The 16,936-nt window shown below is 40.8% G+C and overlaps 1 protein-coding gene across 1 annotated transcript; it reads left to right on the top strand.

Annotated features, from left to right (window-relative positions):
- The first annotated feature begins 1,512 nt into the window (after nt 1-1,512).
- ina (internexin neuronal intermediate filament protein alpha) lies at nt 1,513-6,265 on the top strand. Its single transcript, XM_022755406.1, has 3 exons — nt 1,513-2,619; nt 3,154-3,278; nt 3,489-6,265. Exons 1-3 carry the CDS (start codon nt 1,573-1,575, stop codon nt 3,751-3,753), a joined length of 1,437 nt encoding a protein of 478 aa, XP_022611127.1. The 5' UTR covers nt 1,513-1,572; the 3' UTR covers nt 3,754-6,265.
- The last annotated feature ends 10,671 nt before the right edge of the window (nt 6,266-16,936 follow it).

The following is a 16,936-nucleotide window of genomic DNA, read 5'->3' as shown; positions in this document are numbered from 1 at the left end:
TAACATAAAATGAAACATAAAATGAAATAAAGGGTTCTCAGTTCAGAATACTTAGCAGCAACAGATTTTAATTTTCCACAGTATAAAGTCAAAAATGCATTTGAAGGGTTTGGATATACAGTACAGTGTTTCCTACTGACAATGGCCTCATAAAACTATGTGCCTCGTCTGCCACAGCTTTGTTGACTTTGGCTTGCAGGGCATCATTTTATTTTTTCACAGACTTTACGACATTTCTTGATATCAGCATAGATTTTTAAAGGCATCCGAGTGGCTCAGCCTGAAATTTCTGTATAATTATAAGGTTTGGACTAATTATAGGACTCTTCGCTTGAAGCTCCTCAACTAAACTATGATACTCATGTGTGCCTGAAATAGGACATACTGAAGGTTGAATGTATTGCAGAATGTTCTGAGAGGGATGACACATCATTTTTTTATGTTGCCCCATACACGCTTCTTTCATGGGAAATTGACCCATACATCTGTGGGCAGATGTGTACAGAGGCTCATCCATACATTCATCCAAACCTCCAGAAGTCTTCATAAACTTTAGGATAATTTCATATAGTTCAAGTACTTCAACAACTTAGTACCAAGTAGGCCTGAAATATTAATGTTTGCCTGCAGTGTGCAGTGATCAGACAACAGAGGGCAGCAAAGGCCCGTTAGTGGGATGTCGTTTCTCCAAAGGGTCTTCAAACAACAAACAAAACCAATTATCAACCACTAGGAGTAACTTTGAACATAATTTAAGATCTTACACTTTCCCTTACTGTAAACTCATTAAGAGTAACTCGTTCATAAAATGTAGGCCCACCACAGTGCATGGGATGCAGTTTGTTGCTGTATGTATAATATATATATATATATATATATATATATACAATATGTGCAGACAATTGTTGGACATTTAAAGTTCACCATGTCCACCAATGTCACCATAAACACTGCAGATAGAAGTCTTGTTGGTTAGTGTCGCTGCAGTGTTTTAGAGAACATAAATAAAGATACTATTTCCATTTACAGTTGCAAACAGCCTATGTGGCTACAATAAAAAGTTTTGATGTAAAGTGCACCATCATATTGCTTAAAATCACCACTGTGCACTGTTTATGCAATAGGTTTAGAACTATTAGGGGAGCATCTGGTTCTTCAATAGTTTTCTCAGTTATAGAAACACTGGATCCGAGGCTCAGGGTTACTGTAAAGGTTTGATTTCAGTCGGCTATTATTTCTTTGTTTGACGTCTACATGTGCAACAAGCGACCAAACACTGACGCATCAGCACTGCGCCAAAAAGGACAGTTCCATCTGCTCCACACAAAGACCAGTGCCAACTCCGCACATCTGGAGTTATGACAGAATTAATGTAGACTAATTGTTACCAACTGAAATCGATCTCCAGCTCGATATTAATCTGTCATATATTTGCATAAAGAGTGGACTACCTGGCCCATCTGGAGCGGATCGGTCCGGATGTTACCAGCGGGCATTAATTAGTGATTGGGTTGGTCCCCCTATAAAAAGGGGACGCGCCCACTGCTCTGCTCTGTCTCCATACAAGCCAAGATGAGCTACGGATCTGAAGTCTTTTCCGCTTCTTCCTACCGGAGGATTTTCGGCGATTCTCCCCGGTACGCGTCCTCTCCATCGCGGACAACGATGAACGTGTCCTCACGGGGAGGTTACCGGTCCTCTTCTCTCTCCCGGAGCAACATTTCATCCCTGGGCTCATACAGCAGAAAGTCCGGCCGCTCCTTCTCGCCTATGCCAGTGGAGACCTTCGACCTGACACAGAGCAGCGTCCTCAACAATGAGTTCAAAATCATCCGCACCAACGAAAAGGAACAAATGCAAGGTCTTAATGACCGCTTTGCAATGTTCATAGAGAAAGTGCGCAACTTGGAGCAGCATAACAAAGTGCTGGAGACGGAGTTGATCGCTCTGCGCCAGAAGCAGACCGAGCCGTCCCGCCTGGCCGAGCTTTACCAACAAGAGATCCGCGAACTGCGCTCCCAGCTCGACGAACTGAACGGTGAGAAGTCCCAGCTGATTATAGAGAGGGATAATATCGAAGACGACCTGCAGAAAGTCAGGGGAAAATACGAAGAGGAGTTCCATGCCCGCGAGGAGGCGGAGGCCACCCTCAAGGCTTTTAAGAAAGATGTGGATGATGCGACCATGGTGCGCCTGGACCTGGAGAAGAAGGTGGAATCTCTCCTGGATGAGATCAACTTCCTCAGGAAGGTGCATGAAGAGGAAGTGGTCGAGCTGACGGACATGATCCAGGCTGCCCAAGTGTCTGTGGAGATGGAGGTGTCCAAGCCGGATCTCACCTCCGCCCTCAAAGAGATCCGTGGCCAGTACGAGTCCATGGCTTCCAAGAACCTGCAGTCCGCCGAGGAGTGGTACAAGACCAAGTTTGCGGACCTGTCGGAGCAGGCTAACCGGAGTAACGAGGCCATCCGCGCCAGCAGGGAGGAAGCGAACGAGTTCAGGAGGCAGCTACAGTCCAAGACCATCGAGATCGAGAGTCTGAGGGGAACCAACGACTCTCTGGAAAAGCAGCTCCGGGAGATGGAGGATAGGCACAATATGGAGATTGGAAACTACCAGGTAAAACACATTTTAATCACCTATTAAGCGCATATCAACAGGATTCTAATACGGAAACCCAACATTTATAATCAGTAACATAAAAGTTTATTTACATTGAAATTAATACACTGAATAGCCTATTTTTTATGAGTAAATATAAATGTCAGAGCAATGGTAAAACCAGGAGCAGCTGCTGTGGCTCGGGCTCTGTCCGTGGTGCTGAAACTCATTCCCCCGGGACAGCCCGCTCAGCAGCTGCATCTGACAACGCCCACTGAGTGTATGAACCCTAAATGGGTACATTCACACAAGTGCTGCTTGTGAATCATCGTTCCCGATAGATGATATTTATATGACAAATATTTCAATCCATTTTTCTCATAAAAGACTCTAATCCGCAGCTACACAGTGCACAGGTAAATAAGAGGAGGTCTTTGTGGTGCTGCAGTTCTTCCCCTGCACTGTGGACGGCCTGACCTTTTTATGCTTTTCACCTCTGTAAATAAACCAAAATATTTGTTAGGAAATGTTGACCTCTAGCCCTGTCCTTAGGAAAACATGGCAGAGCTGGAGAATGAGCTGAGGACCACTAAGAGCGAGATGGCTCGCCACCTGAGGGAGTACCAGGATCTGCTGAATGTCAAGATGGCACTGGATATTGAAATTGCTGCTTACAGGTAGGTTCTTTTTTCAAACACAACTCACATATTGTTCATTACAATAACATCTATAAGGTGGAGGTGAAAGAATCTGATTTAAAAACACTATTATACAGTACATATTTCTGCTCAGGAAAAATTCACTCTCTCCCTTGTTCTTTTTATGTTATCGCCACCCCTATACCTCATTATTCTCTCTAAATCCTCCCTATTTCATCCTGTGTGCAGGAAACTCCTGGAAGGGGAGGAGACCCGGATCGGGACCGGCATCTCCTATCCCAGCCCCTCCATCGGGCAAGGCTACAACTACCAGTCCCGCATCTACACCACCTCTGGCAAGAGCTCTAAGAAGGAGGGCAAGGAAGAGGACCAGCAGCAGAGCAAATCTGGAGCCAAGGTGTCCCAGCAAGTTTATGAGGAGACAGTGGTCACCACTAAGAAGATGGAGAAGCAGCAAGACTCCAACGATGTTCCCACCAATCAGAAAAACTAAGCGCATACTGTAAGCCTGTTCTTGACCCCTAAACCTTCCATTTATCCTGCAAATCCTCTCCTCTCTCCCACCCTAAAACAAACCTTGAGCCTTAACACTTGAGGCACTCATGGGGATCTAAGATGACAGCCCTGCTTTGCCTTCTTATTATTAGCATAGTAAGATTGTCAAGGTTTCTGAAATCTGAAAGAGAGTGCAGGGTTTATGGGTTTGTTTTATGTTGGTTTATTCTTCCTTGTACCTTTAACCCCTCCACATGTGTTCCCCAAAGGAAATCCATTATAACTCTACTATAACCATCACTCTATACAAAACCACAATACATCTGTTGTCTCTTGTTCTCTTTCACAAACTGAACATCAAACAATAACAAGCACTTAGGTAGCAGCAACAGTATGTAATACCAACACATGGTAGATAATAACTCTGGTCATGCACTACTACTACTACCACAAGCTGTGAGATACTGTCAACACATTCCAATGGAAGCATGTGTGTGCAAGCGTTACTGTGTGCACTTGAAACAATCAAAGCACTTCAGCTGGTATCGGTTACTCTCTCTACAGCCACTTATATGATACAAATAAAAGTCTCCTTACATGATAGTCCTTAGTGCAGAGAAAGCACAAGCGTCTGCTTAGATCTCTTCTTACACAATATGTCTAATCACAGTCAGTGCATCAATGGTTTGACTGTGGTTCAATCAGCTCTGCATGACAACGGTATAACAGAGGATGGAGATCCTCAGGCCAGCACTGACCCTTTTTGACTTCGCGATGACGTTTAATTAACAAATGTGGATTACTATAGCTTTTTAAATGACATGAAGACTCTAAGCGAACAAGAAAACAAATGTATTAATCGAGCATAATTTGCATGGAGTATGTAGACGTCATGCTTGCATGGAATCCATCAGCCCGTCGGTAAAAGTTCAGAAGGTTGGCCAGTGCCTTCCTTTTCATCATTGACCATGCTGAGCATCATCATGCACACTCATTAATAGCTGTCATAGACATGTGCTTGCTATAGCCTGTAGGCCAGATTTGAGACTACTGTTATAAATCTTAGGAGTGAGATGGGCTACAGATCTCTGCTGTAGATGCGTGATGCATGTGAAGTTAAGGAGACAAGGTCCTCTGTAAGGCACTTATAGAGAAATTTGGTAATGATGAACAGTTTGCACAATGTGCTATGAAGGATACAGGGAAAAGGAGAAGTTAAGCAAACATACTGTGAAGGAGGCAAAATGCAGCTCAGATGATAAGAAAGAGGAAGTTTTTTCTCCTGAGCCAGTCAATTAAAGACTGAATTGTAAGTTGTGCTTTAGCGCAAATGCATGAGATTCTGTATGATCCATCTGGGTGGGATGAATTGTATGCATATTTAACTCCATTTCCCATGTGCCATTGATGATGCTTGAAGCAAATTTAAGCCCCAGAATCCATACCATATCACTCAGCCTGAAGAAAACCACGCCTACAAAACTCAAATACGTCACAAGTTCTGTGAGAACCTGCCAGGCTAAGATGTGTTTGAAACAACTTGACCTCTTTCGTTTTAACTGTGGCCATGACTGGATAAAACGTCTGTTGTAGTACGACCTCACCAGTAGAAAACCTTCAGTATGAAAGACTTGTAGCTTGTTTTTTCTGCTTGCGCACTGCCAATTCTAGCACAGCTATCTTGTTCTCTTGCTGTTGGTCATGGCGAGCTGTGCCCTGACGAACTGCACTCACATTACGAAAACAAAAAAACTACTGATTGTATGTCAGACTGTCGTGGATTGGGTTACCGCTGTTTAACTGAGGCTTGTGACAAGTATCTTAGTACTGTAGTAAGTGTGTTTGTATCTCTACACAGTGGCCTATCATAACTGCAATTTTTTTTTGGGTGGGGGGGTTAGCAAATCTGAAAGTTGGGTATTTTGTTTTGTGAAATACTGAATTCCAGTGTCAAGCAGAATAAAAATCTGGGAAGTACAAGAACTTATGAATAAACGCAGCATTTTATAGTAAACAGCTATAACAATGGATGAATGGTTCTTGGTTGCAAATGTCAAGCCTTTATCTTTCCAATGTAAACCAAAAGAGTTTTCATGGGTGTCTGAGGAAAAATGTCACTACTACTTTTAAAGCACTGCCAAACTTTTCTAAGCACACATGCAGCACCACTTCATGCAAAAGCAAGCAACTTCTGAAAATACGGTAGAGTATGTCACCCATCCAAAACCGAGAAGCAAGATTTAGCCATAGAACAAATACTGTAGGATATAAAATGCCTTAAAACACCAGCAGCTTTTTTTCTGGCCATGTGTGTGATGTGTATGATTCTGTTCAGTGGGGTGTTTAATCATTATTATCTCTTTATTAGCGTTTATTAGAGCTGCCATGACTACAAAAGCATAGGGATTGAATGTAGATGACATGCTTATTCTCTTCATTGTTATTACTACTTATGTATTGCTGTATGACACCATATCAATAAAGACTTGACATTACTGAGGTGCACATGATTTCATTGTGGATTCTTTTCTTATATTCATCACACACTTTAAAGGAAAGGGTGCCCTACTGGAAAGTAAGAGATAGCCTAATATTCTGTATCATACAGTCTATGTGATCGATTTTAACACACATTACCCGCAACAGTTCATCTATGAGTTCATTAATCCCATTACCACTGTAACTAATGATTAATGACACTGTATTTATACAATTTTGAGTTACTCTACATGAGTATTTCTGGGTTGTTTTATTTTTTTGCTACTATATACTTATACTGTTGCTTTGCAGATTCAGATTAATAAACAACATATAATCAACAACTACATTTTGATGTTTTATTGGAAATTAAGAAAAGATGATCATTTATTGATCCTGGCAGTAAATTCTTACCCAGCAGTAGATAAAGTAATAAAAATTCAATGCAACATCGAAGACATGTACACATGGATGCATTGATAATTATAATCCAAAAATAATATTATTCTGTAGTATAGTATATTCTGATGAATTACTTTTACTTTTATTAACTTTTATTGTATGACTTAATGTAAGTTTTTCTATTTTGTCCTTCTTCCACCACTGATTAATGATGATCAGTCAATAGGATTTGTAAAAGGATGAATAAAGCATGTACACAGTACATGAGTACATCATTTTATCATGCTATTCTTCTGTAGCATGACTGGGACATCAACCTGTAGTAACTGCGATGATAATCATTTAAATTTCTAAGAGTGGAGTTTTCTTTTTCTTGTAGGCTTGAAATGATGCAGGAAGTGCAGGAAAGTCTGCAGCTAAAGAAAAGTCAACAAATCAGTTCATCTGTGAGGTTCAATGCTCAAGAGCCGATATCTCATGTTTTCAGACACGAGATGAGGAAAATGTTTGAGTTGCTTTGATTTATCACTAAAAGTTAATATCGCTTTGGACCAATATGGGCGGAAAAGCAATGCCACCTTGACCTCTTTCTTGGAGATGTTTTGCTTCTCTGGGCCACAGTGCAGATGTGCATTACAGAGATATGATGGATGACTTGCTGCTGTACTGTGTGTTGACCTTTTTACCCCTGCTGCTGCTGCTCCATACACTTAAACACACACACAGCCCCAGACCTTGAGACCTTGGGCCTCGTGGATTGCCTCTGATTAGCCCATCTCCCCTCTTGCCCACCAACTGGGTGGGACAGCCTCGGTGCTGGGTGTGCATGCGTGACGCAGGTTGCAGTTCTTCAAAGATTTATACCCCTGCAATGCTGCTAAGTTGAATGTGCGGTGGGAGCCATTCAGTGAAATGTCACTGTAAAAGCGCTGTTATGAAACAACCCCCCCCCCCCCCCCCCCCCCTTCGACTCCAAACTCGAAAAGTGCTTCAACTTTCTATTTTAAGTCTAACCTTAGTCACCCTGCGCCTCGTTCATAACTACAAGAAATATTACGTGGCCATAAAAACATACAAACAATAGCACTGACTACTACATGTACAAAACATCGCCTCATATAAGAAACTCTGTCCAATCTGGGATTAATTTGAAATTTATAGTAGCTGAAAGCTATCAGAGCGTGTTTAGTCTTCAGTCCCAATGCAATCAGCGTACATTGCAGTTGGCTGATTCCTCAAGTGTGTTGTTCTGTAATTATGGCACACAACACTCACAGTGTTGTGTAAAACGTGCAGTAATAAAAAGACCTAAGAACAAACTGCCTTTTAAGTCAAACTATTTTCTCCTTATGCAGCTTTAAGCTTGGAAACGCCATCTGTTAGTATTTCACTGACATCATCACATATTGCGTTCAACTCTTCATTGAAGGTCTAAAACGTTTATTAAGTGAAATATTCAACGCTCAGTCCATTATTTTTATGGCAACCCCACTTCATCAAAGGGAAATATTCTAGATGTTTCCTGCATCATTTTACACACATTTTCCCAAAATGAACTTGACGTATTTAGTATCTAAAATTTAAAATAATCTCTTGTGGGTTTTAACAATGTTTGGATAGACAGGAGTAGTTTATACTGACTGGCCGGTCAGTGCAATTGGGTGGTTAATAAATATAATCTGTACATGTACACTCCTCACTGACTGTGGCAATCCTTCCTTTTCATGTCTTCCCCTTTGCTATCTGGAGGGATAAGCGAGACTTTGTTGTGGCAGAGCCATGTTTTATGTTCTGTCTGGTGATAAGTGTCTGTGTGGGGCTGTGATGGTGGTCAGGCTGTGGAGCGAGCAGGTCGAGGCTGTAAATTTCATCTGTTTGTCAGCGTCTGCGGATCAAAGCCATTCCTCCTTACAGGACTGAGGTGTTGGCTCTGCAGACATATTAAAGTATGAATGTGTGTGACCTTGCATACACACACACACACACACACACACACACACACACACACACACACACATACACACACACACACACACACACACACACACACAAACACACAAAGACCCATACCATACTAATAGAAACCAAAAAGGTTAGGAAGATGTGATTCCCTGAATAAAGGAGATAGTCACATTCACTTTTAATCTTCATCAAAGCTTCCTCGAGTCTTCAGATGTGTTCAGACAGAACACAAGGTGACTTTTAGACGCAGCATGATTGCACGTAAAGTCAATAGAAAGACGTGAAGTTAACCAGGTCATGAACTGAAGTGAAGCACCTGCAGGTATAGAAACTGTTTCAAATTGATTGAAATAATTCTGCTAATCCCTTTATGAATTGACTTCATAAACATACAGAGGTGTGGGGAAAAAGAAAAACTGGACTGGAAAAACACTGACTTCACGCAAATATGCACTTTGCTCTCTGTCTGAGCACATTTAAATGAATACTATGACAATTTGGGAAGAACATTTGTTTGTTGCTTACTGGGAATCACATGAGAAGATCCTCTTTGTGCGGGACATGTTTAGATTAGCTCATCAAAAACACTGTTATCAGGAAAAAACAGCCAGTCTCTACCATAAGATGGAAAAAAACTTTCCAACAACCACGATTATCTTTTTATATGTTGTATGTTTCTAGCAAGCAAACTAGCATTAATTAACTGGGGTTTCTTTACAGATGGAAAATAGTGCAAAAATGTGTCATTTAACCAACATCTTGTTTTCTATTCTACACATTTCAAAAGACAAAACATGTAAATATAAGTTTTTGCTTTTGAGTTTTGGAAGCACTTTAACAAAGCTGATCTCCCCTGCTTCCACTCTTATAGTAAGCTAGGCTAAACATGTCACTGAGCTCGACCTTGAATGTAGAGAGAAGAAATCAATATCAAACAAGCTTATTTCCCAAAATGCCAGAAAATGTCTTTAACTGCACTGACGCACAGGCAAACATTTTCTCAATGCATTGTTGGTAGGACTGATTCTACCATTTGACTCAATGGCAGGTAGTTATACAAATCTCAGTAACTGTGCCAGGAATCAAAGTGTTAATTTGAGAGTTGCTGCTGCTGTTGCCTTGGAATCTGTTGCTAGCATCCTGCTGTGCTGCAGCAGCCTCTGGGAATGACCACTCACAGAGAGTTCGCTCTTGTCCAGACAGGCAGACAAAGAGGTCTGAAGAGAGGCATACAGACACAGAGGCTGGGAGACAGAGATTAAAAATAAAGAAAGCATTTACAGACACTTAAATATGAAAGTGTAAATTGGATTAGTCTAAAAAAACCTGTGGCAGCAGCAGCAAAAAAAAAAAGAATTTGGTGACAAGCACCTTAGAGTCCTGTGGCGAGAAAATTGCATTTAATGGAGTTCTGTATTTGCGATGACATTACCCATTTAAACAGTTTCCTTGCCTGGTAGGAAATGCTGAATCATTTTGAGGTAGGCCCCATGTGTGACGTAGCCGTCTCTCTGTTAACCAAGCCATTACTGTGTTTTTTTCTTGTTGCTAATAATAGCAGAGACACAGCCAGCAGAGCCAGACATGCAGACAGACAGACTGAAGCAGGGTGTTTTTCTTTGAACAAAAGAGGAAGGTCGCATCCTTCTTTTTGACCAGCGTCTAAGCTCTGAGGATGGAGGGGTATTAGGGGTAATTCAACCTGAGAAACACAATTACATTAGCTAGAAAGTCCATCTCACTGATGAGAAAATGGAGTGGCCTATGGTCACTGTTATTCTTCTAATATTTGCAGTATTGAAGAGAAACTGATTTAGTGTTAAGATTTATTGAGCAAAGGTTAACCAGCTTAATCCAGTTTAGGTGTGCTACATGTTTTTCTTTATCTTTGTTCTTTTTGATCGAGGATTTTCAATTTTACATTTAATTTTGACAGATTCCTGAAATGTTTGCTGATTTGATGAATGCAAAGTGGTTAATGCAAATACTCTATTTGTATCCAGTTTGCACAGTTGTTGAATTCTGAATAGTCTGACACACGAGTGAAGGCAGAGCCAAGCCTTTACATCTTTCATGGGATTGTAGTGGAAAAGGAATACTTGCTTGTACAAACAAGATTTCCACCCTTGCTTCAAGAGCACCCGTGTTTGTTTGTTGAGTACATCCCCAGGTTTTACCCTTCCAGTACACCACTGTTTTTTTGGAACTGCATGTCAGAATAGTCACTTAAACATATACATGCAGACACCATTTATATAGACCAGGTGCTGATGTCGATATCTGTGCATGTAGACGTTTGTTCATAAATGTAACTCTAGAAAAGATTTTGCATCTTTTTATGGATGGTAATGGGAAATGAGTACTTACTTGTGCTTTCACAAAACTCACAAAACAAAAAATCAACTAAAACACTCCACCAAGATTTTAAGATTTCAGGTACAAAGCTAAATACAGATACAGATTATGCAATAATTATAATACAAAAGTACCATGTGTGGGGAATTCAAAGCCTTCACAAAACCATGCATAAGTTTAACTACAGGGTTTCACATTACAATTAGCATACTGACAGAGAAGTTATACACACTATATTTAAAACACATCACACCAGGACTCTTTTCTTTTTTCAATCTTGGGTGAAATCTTATTCCTTCCGTAGGTGTGGAAAAGAATGATTCATCACTTCCTCCAGTGATTAAACCCACTGTCATACAGGGAAACGTCTGATGAAACGTTAAAAGGTAGGTATTTTTAGGTTTCAGATATCAAAAAGTGGAAAAGGAGAAAGGTACACAGAGAAACTGACGGGTACGTTATAAGCTGCAGAATAGAGACTGCAGTCTGCTGTTGATGCTGCACTGCATGCACTGGAGGCACAGTGTCACTGTGCAGATAGATCTGGTGAGAAAGAATGCACATGCCCTTTGGACATTTCAAACCACTTGAGAATATTTTGGAAAATCGGGATTTTGTTGACTTTTGTCCTCAGGCCTTCAGTCTGTAGATAAAACTGGAATCATTTTTTATACAGCTATAATTTTTATATTTTACATTAGAAATAATGACAGTCCTAAATAAAAAACTTCAATTGCTCTATTGACAAATTGGCATTAAAGCATTCCTGAAAAATATGTTTTTTTCTCCAACATGTGATGACTTTCAGTTTAAATAATTACTTGAAATTAGTCCATATCACTGGTAATTATCAGATACATATAAACTGTATCTGTGTAAAATTTTTGCAGAAGTACGGTCACTGAGTTGAAGAAGTAGAAGTGCTGTTTAGGCCCTATTCAGATGGGACTAATTATTTCAGAGGAGACCAGGGAGAGCACAGGAGCGCAGGAAAACAAGTTCAACCTACAGGGATGTGTCCGTAAAGTAATGTTGTGCTGCAGTGTGCAACCACTGACAGCACACAGTCACATTAAAATATCCATTTTGATGATGACATTGTGGTTTATAAGTCTATAACAAGGAAACATCTTCATAAAACACCAGACAATTCCAAAAATATCCTTCATGTTGACAGTGTCAGCTCTGGGCTGCTTTTATGACATCATCCTAATCTTCAACAAGAAAAGGGCACTAACTGAGTGAAAAAAAACATCATCAATAATTTGCATCCTTATCATCTCCTATCATGTCAAAGGCGTGCTTGATACAGAAGTGGATAATACAGAAGTTTATATTCAATACGACACAATTTTTTTTTTTTTTTTTAGAAAAAACGCGTGTAGCTAAAGACCACATGGTACCATCACATTCTGAAATGTTCCTTCAACTCTTTAGGGAGAGAGAGGTGTGTGCTGCCACTGACAAATCCATAATAGAGCAGCTGAGCCCATCCAGGGCTTTCTGTTCAACAGCTAGCCTGAACACTATGACACAGCATTTTGAGAGATAGAACAAAAGGAAACTCAGCCCACTGTCGAAAAGACCCTTTCTCAAGGTGTCGCGAGGGATTAAAACCACGAAGTAAGGGCCAGTAAGTGTAATGAGTTTATCAAATGGAATAGTTAACGATCAGGAGCTCAAAGCTTAGAGAGAGGGTGATGCCTCTGATCAGTTTTTGATGATTCTGTTTCAACAATCAGTGTTAAGAATTCCCACTCTTACTTATGTTAGGGCTAGCCTGATCAATTGAAAGATTACATGAAAGACAAGTTTCTTAATAAGGAATTTATCCGGGGCTGCTTCTTTTTTTGTTCTTGTTCCCCTCTGATAAAATATTTAAAGTACTTTATTACTGTCTTGCTGTTAAATATCTGCTGCAGTTGGAGTTGGTGCAGAGATTTGCACAAATGCTGGGATGGTTCATTTAGTATCTACATCATGTTCCAAAAAATTCATTCATTAGTCTAATATTTTATTAATGGCTTTTGTTTAGCATAATTAGGTCACATCGGTGAACATTAATTTCCTTTGCAGCTGAACAGGTGTGAAACTGGGAGAAGTCAGACAGAGCAATTTCTCCTATCATTAATCTTCAGGCCCTGAGGATATGAATGTAGGCAACGCGCCTTTAAAGATACACTAATGGCTATATTATCATGGTCATCAATAACAAAGTAGCATTAACTTTGCGATAAGAAGTTGCCAGTACTGTATGTACCTGTGTAGGTTAATGGTCAAGTTCTCCTGGTTCTTCCTTTGGGGCAGAAGTGCTGGAAAGATGAACCCAAGAACACACTCTTCTTCTTAATTCCCTGCGGGTTTATCACTGAGAGAGACACCTTCCACATTACACATAGTCATTTGACCCGTCGTTAATATAAAAATATTGATTACTGTAGTTTTAAAGAAATCTTCCATGCTGTCCCCAGCTCCTCTTACTACTTTATGTAAAGTTCTCATCTTTATCTTCAAGAGGATTAGTGCCTAATCTTGGAAAGCCCTTCATTATTTTGTGGTTATTTTGAGTGTGTTAATCTTCAGTAGGCCTATATCATTGTTATTTTCTCACAGAATTGTTGGTTTGTACATGTTGGATTTAATATCTACAACACTTACTGTAGCCTTGACTGGATTAATGAAGATTTTGCTTCTCATCGTCCTGCAATTATTTTCCATTAAAACAACCAGCAGGTATTTTATATTCATTTCCCTACCACAGGACATGGATACATTCCACATTACAAAGAATATCACTTTTAAAGTTGCCCTCTTGTCCAGTTTCACACTGACAGTGGGATTACTGTCCCAGATATACATTAATCCTTCCACTGCCTCAGTAGTGCCTCACCACTGTGCAGCAGAGGATGTAAAAACTAGAAAAGGACACAGAGGGACACTCCCTTCCCCACACAAAGCACTGCGGGCTGTCAGCCTGCAGGAATAAAGATTACCTGCCTCCAGAGGCCAACTTATTGACAAATCTCCCATGCTCCACACAGTATATAGTCTTCAAATATCCAGACGTGCACAAGGACAGCTGGGGGGTTAAGGCATGCTGCTGTTTGAAGGGGGGAGGTGCTGTCCATAGCCCCCTGCCTCCTCTGTCTTTCACCTTCCATCCATCCTCTGTGAGGTGCAGGAACAATAGTGACACATGCACCTAATGAGACATAAAGGTGGGATGTTATATTCTCTTATACAACAACCAAACATACCAGTGATTACCATTCAGCACTGATCAATCACTGACAGTGTTTGATTAATGCACTTGCGTGTACACAGATTTGAGGGATAATTTAGGGAAGACACATTTTGCACATGGCTAAAACAGCTTATTCTTTCAATTCTTTATTTTGTTCATCATCCTATAGAGAAACCCTGTATCAGGTCTGTTCAGGAATTAGAACATCTCTCTTGGCAGTCCATCAAAATGCAAAGCACACTTACACACTGCTGTAAAAGGCTTGAAGGTCATTCATGTTTGAACATGTCCTCTCTGTGAAGAAAATGAAAAATAGAAAATTGCTTTTGAAGAAGTTGAAAAATTGTGTATGCGAGTACCAGACTGAGTAAGGTTTGAAAATAACAAATGAGAGGAGGGAATCCCTTTGCTTTGGGTTCCTCATTGGAAATACAATTGACAGAAAACAACCTTCAGCTTAGGCATTCCTAAGGTTTTTTTTTAATCCTTTATGGTAAAAAAAAACAAACAAACAGTAAAAAGAACAACTGAGCATTGAATTGCAGTTGCTTTTCCTGTCTTGTTGTCTTAATGCATCAGTAACACCCCGCTGATGGACAAGGCGCTGCAGAGCATCCCTACCAAAATCCATTCATTAAAGAATACTTTAGATTTTGGGAAATGCTTATTTACTTTCTTGGAGAGACTTAGATGAGCAGATGGCTACAACTCTCATGTCTGTACAGTAAATATGAAGCTAGAGCCAGCAGCAGGCTAACTTAGCTTAGCATAAAGACTGGAAACAGAGGGAAACAGCTAGCCTGGCTCTGTCCAAATTTATCAAAATACGCCTGCCAATATGTGGCTACAAAGGTTTTATTGCCTCTTTACTGCTGCACACTCTCTTTCAGCTTCCGCCCACTGGAGGTGATAATGCCCGTATGTGATGCGTGGTGTGTGGGTACGTGGGTGGTGCTTAAGTATTCAGCAGTGCCATCATCACCTTACTCCCCATGTGCCCATTTGAGTAGCACTATCTATTTTAGAAGCTTGAGGGATTGACATTAAGAATAGCGATGGACTGCTGGAGAGCGTTTCCCTGGAAGCGAGTCATTCAATCTAACCTGCTAGTCATGGGTGAGTGCAGGGTAATTACAAGATATCATTCAAAATATTAAGGCAGCGAAGAATGATTACAATGGCGTTATGATTTTCTAAGATTGTCGTCCCATGGAGAGGAAACGGGTGGCTGAGGTCAACAGAGCGCTTACCCTCTAAATAAATGTGGAGACAGTTATGGGAACATATCACACTAATGCCTGTTTTCATGAATCAAATGTCACCATAGATCAAATGTGTTGCCCGAGTGATGGCAGCTGAGTGAGAGAAACCTTCAGACAGATGTTAGCTAGTTGAGTCATTTAGTTTTTGGCAGTGCTGCATGGATGTGCTGTTACAGATGTCATAAAGGAAAGAAATGTGCACTTGACAGGATGACAACAAACTGTAGAAAAGTTTTTCTTTACTATTATGTGAGCACATCCCATTTGTTGGACTTATCTCATGTGCAGTGTCACAAGCTTGACACACTATCTGCACTATGTGTGATGGAGGCTTTGAACATCCATCACTGAGGAGCCATGAGTGTCTCTATCAGAAGCCGGGGCCCTGCAGATAAAGCCTGACAGAGAACCGACTGGTGGCCTCCTCTGCAAGAAAAAGAAAAACACATAAGCGCAGACTTATTTCATTTTGCAAAAACACTTACACAACACTGTTTAATCATTATCCACAATTCATCAATGTTGATCAGTTTTAATGGTCTCCTTCTGTCTCTGTCTAAGTTCTTCTTCCCTGGTCTGTCTCATGTTGGTGCTGCAGTGCGCAGACCCACCAGAGACAAATCCTTGATGCATCTGGTGCACCCATGGCCTCACCCTACATCAACACAGCATATACACACAATCCCAACACATCTCATCTCCAGGCCCACAGAATGCAAGTGTGTGTATTTTCCCCTCCCTTCCTCGTCTCCTCCTCCCCACCTCTTCCATCTCCCAAAGTGCTGAGTGGAGCCATTCCCCACCTGCTGGCAGTCTGCCCAGAGGCTGATATACTGTGTCACCATACACACATAAACAGCTATTGATTGGGTAGAAAACACCAAAAGCATCCCATTAGCTTGGCGAGGCCGTGATTAAACATATCAACATTCAGAGCCTGTGGGACTTGAGGCCAAAGACTCATTCAGACAATGTTTCTGAATGATAAACTGTTAAAATAGCCTCCTGTTATGGATGCATATGGATGTGGTTGTGTGGGTACATAACAAGTGCAGCTGATCTGCAGCAAGCTAACGGCCCATAATTAGAGAGCAGATCGATGGAACAGGATCAGCTATTAATTAAAAAGCAGTTTAGAACCTTGTACGGTCAGCTTTTAACCAGAGGTCGTATATCACTTGTCTATATACGTATGTGACTCTCTTTAGGCCTGTCTACAACTCAGTCTGTCTGTGAGGGTTTCAATTTCTGTGTTCATCATGAAATCCAAGATTTAAGCACTTTTCACATCTTGCTTCAGCTATGTCTTTAGAAGCACAGAGAGCTACGAGTGTAAAGGCCAATTTATATTTCTGAGTAGAATGATGCTATAGGTACGGCATGGGTATGGCATAGGTACGGCATAGGTACAGCATAGGTACGGCGTAGGTACAGCGTAGGTACGGCGTAGGTACGGCATAGAAATGACATAAGAACAG

Source organism: Seriola dumerili, unplaced genomic scaffold (genome assembly GCF_002260705.1).
Source record: "Seriola dumerili isolate Sdu_G_001 unplaced genomic scaffold, Sdu_1.0 BDQW01000230.1, whole genome shotgun sequence".
Taxonomy (NCBI): Eukaryota; Metazoa; Chordata; class Actinopteri; order Carangiformes; family Carangidae; genus Seriola; species Seriola dumerili.
Note: the sequence above shows the minus strand (reverse complement) of the source record. Positions and strands in the feature narration are given on the sequence as shown.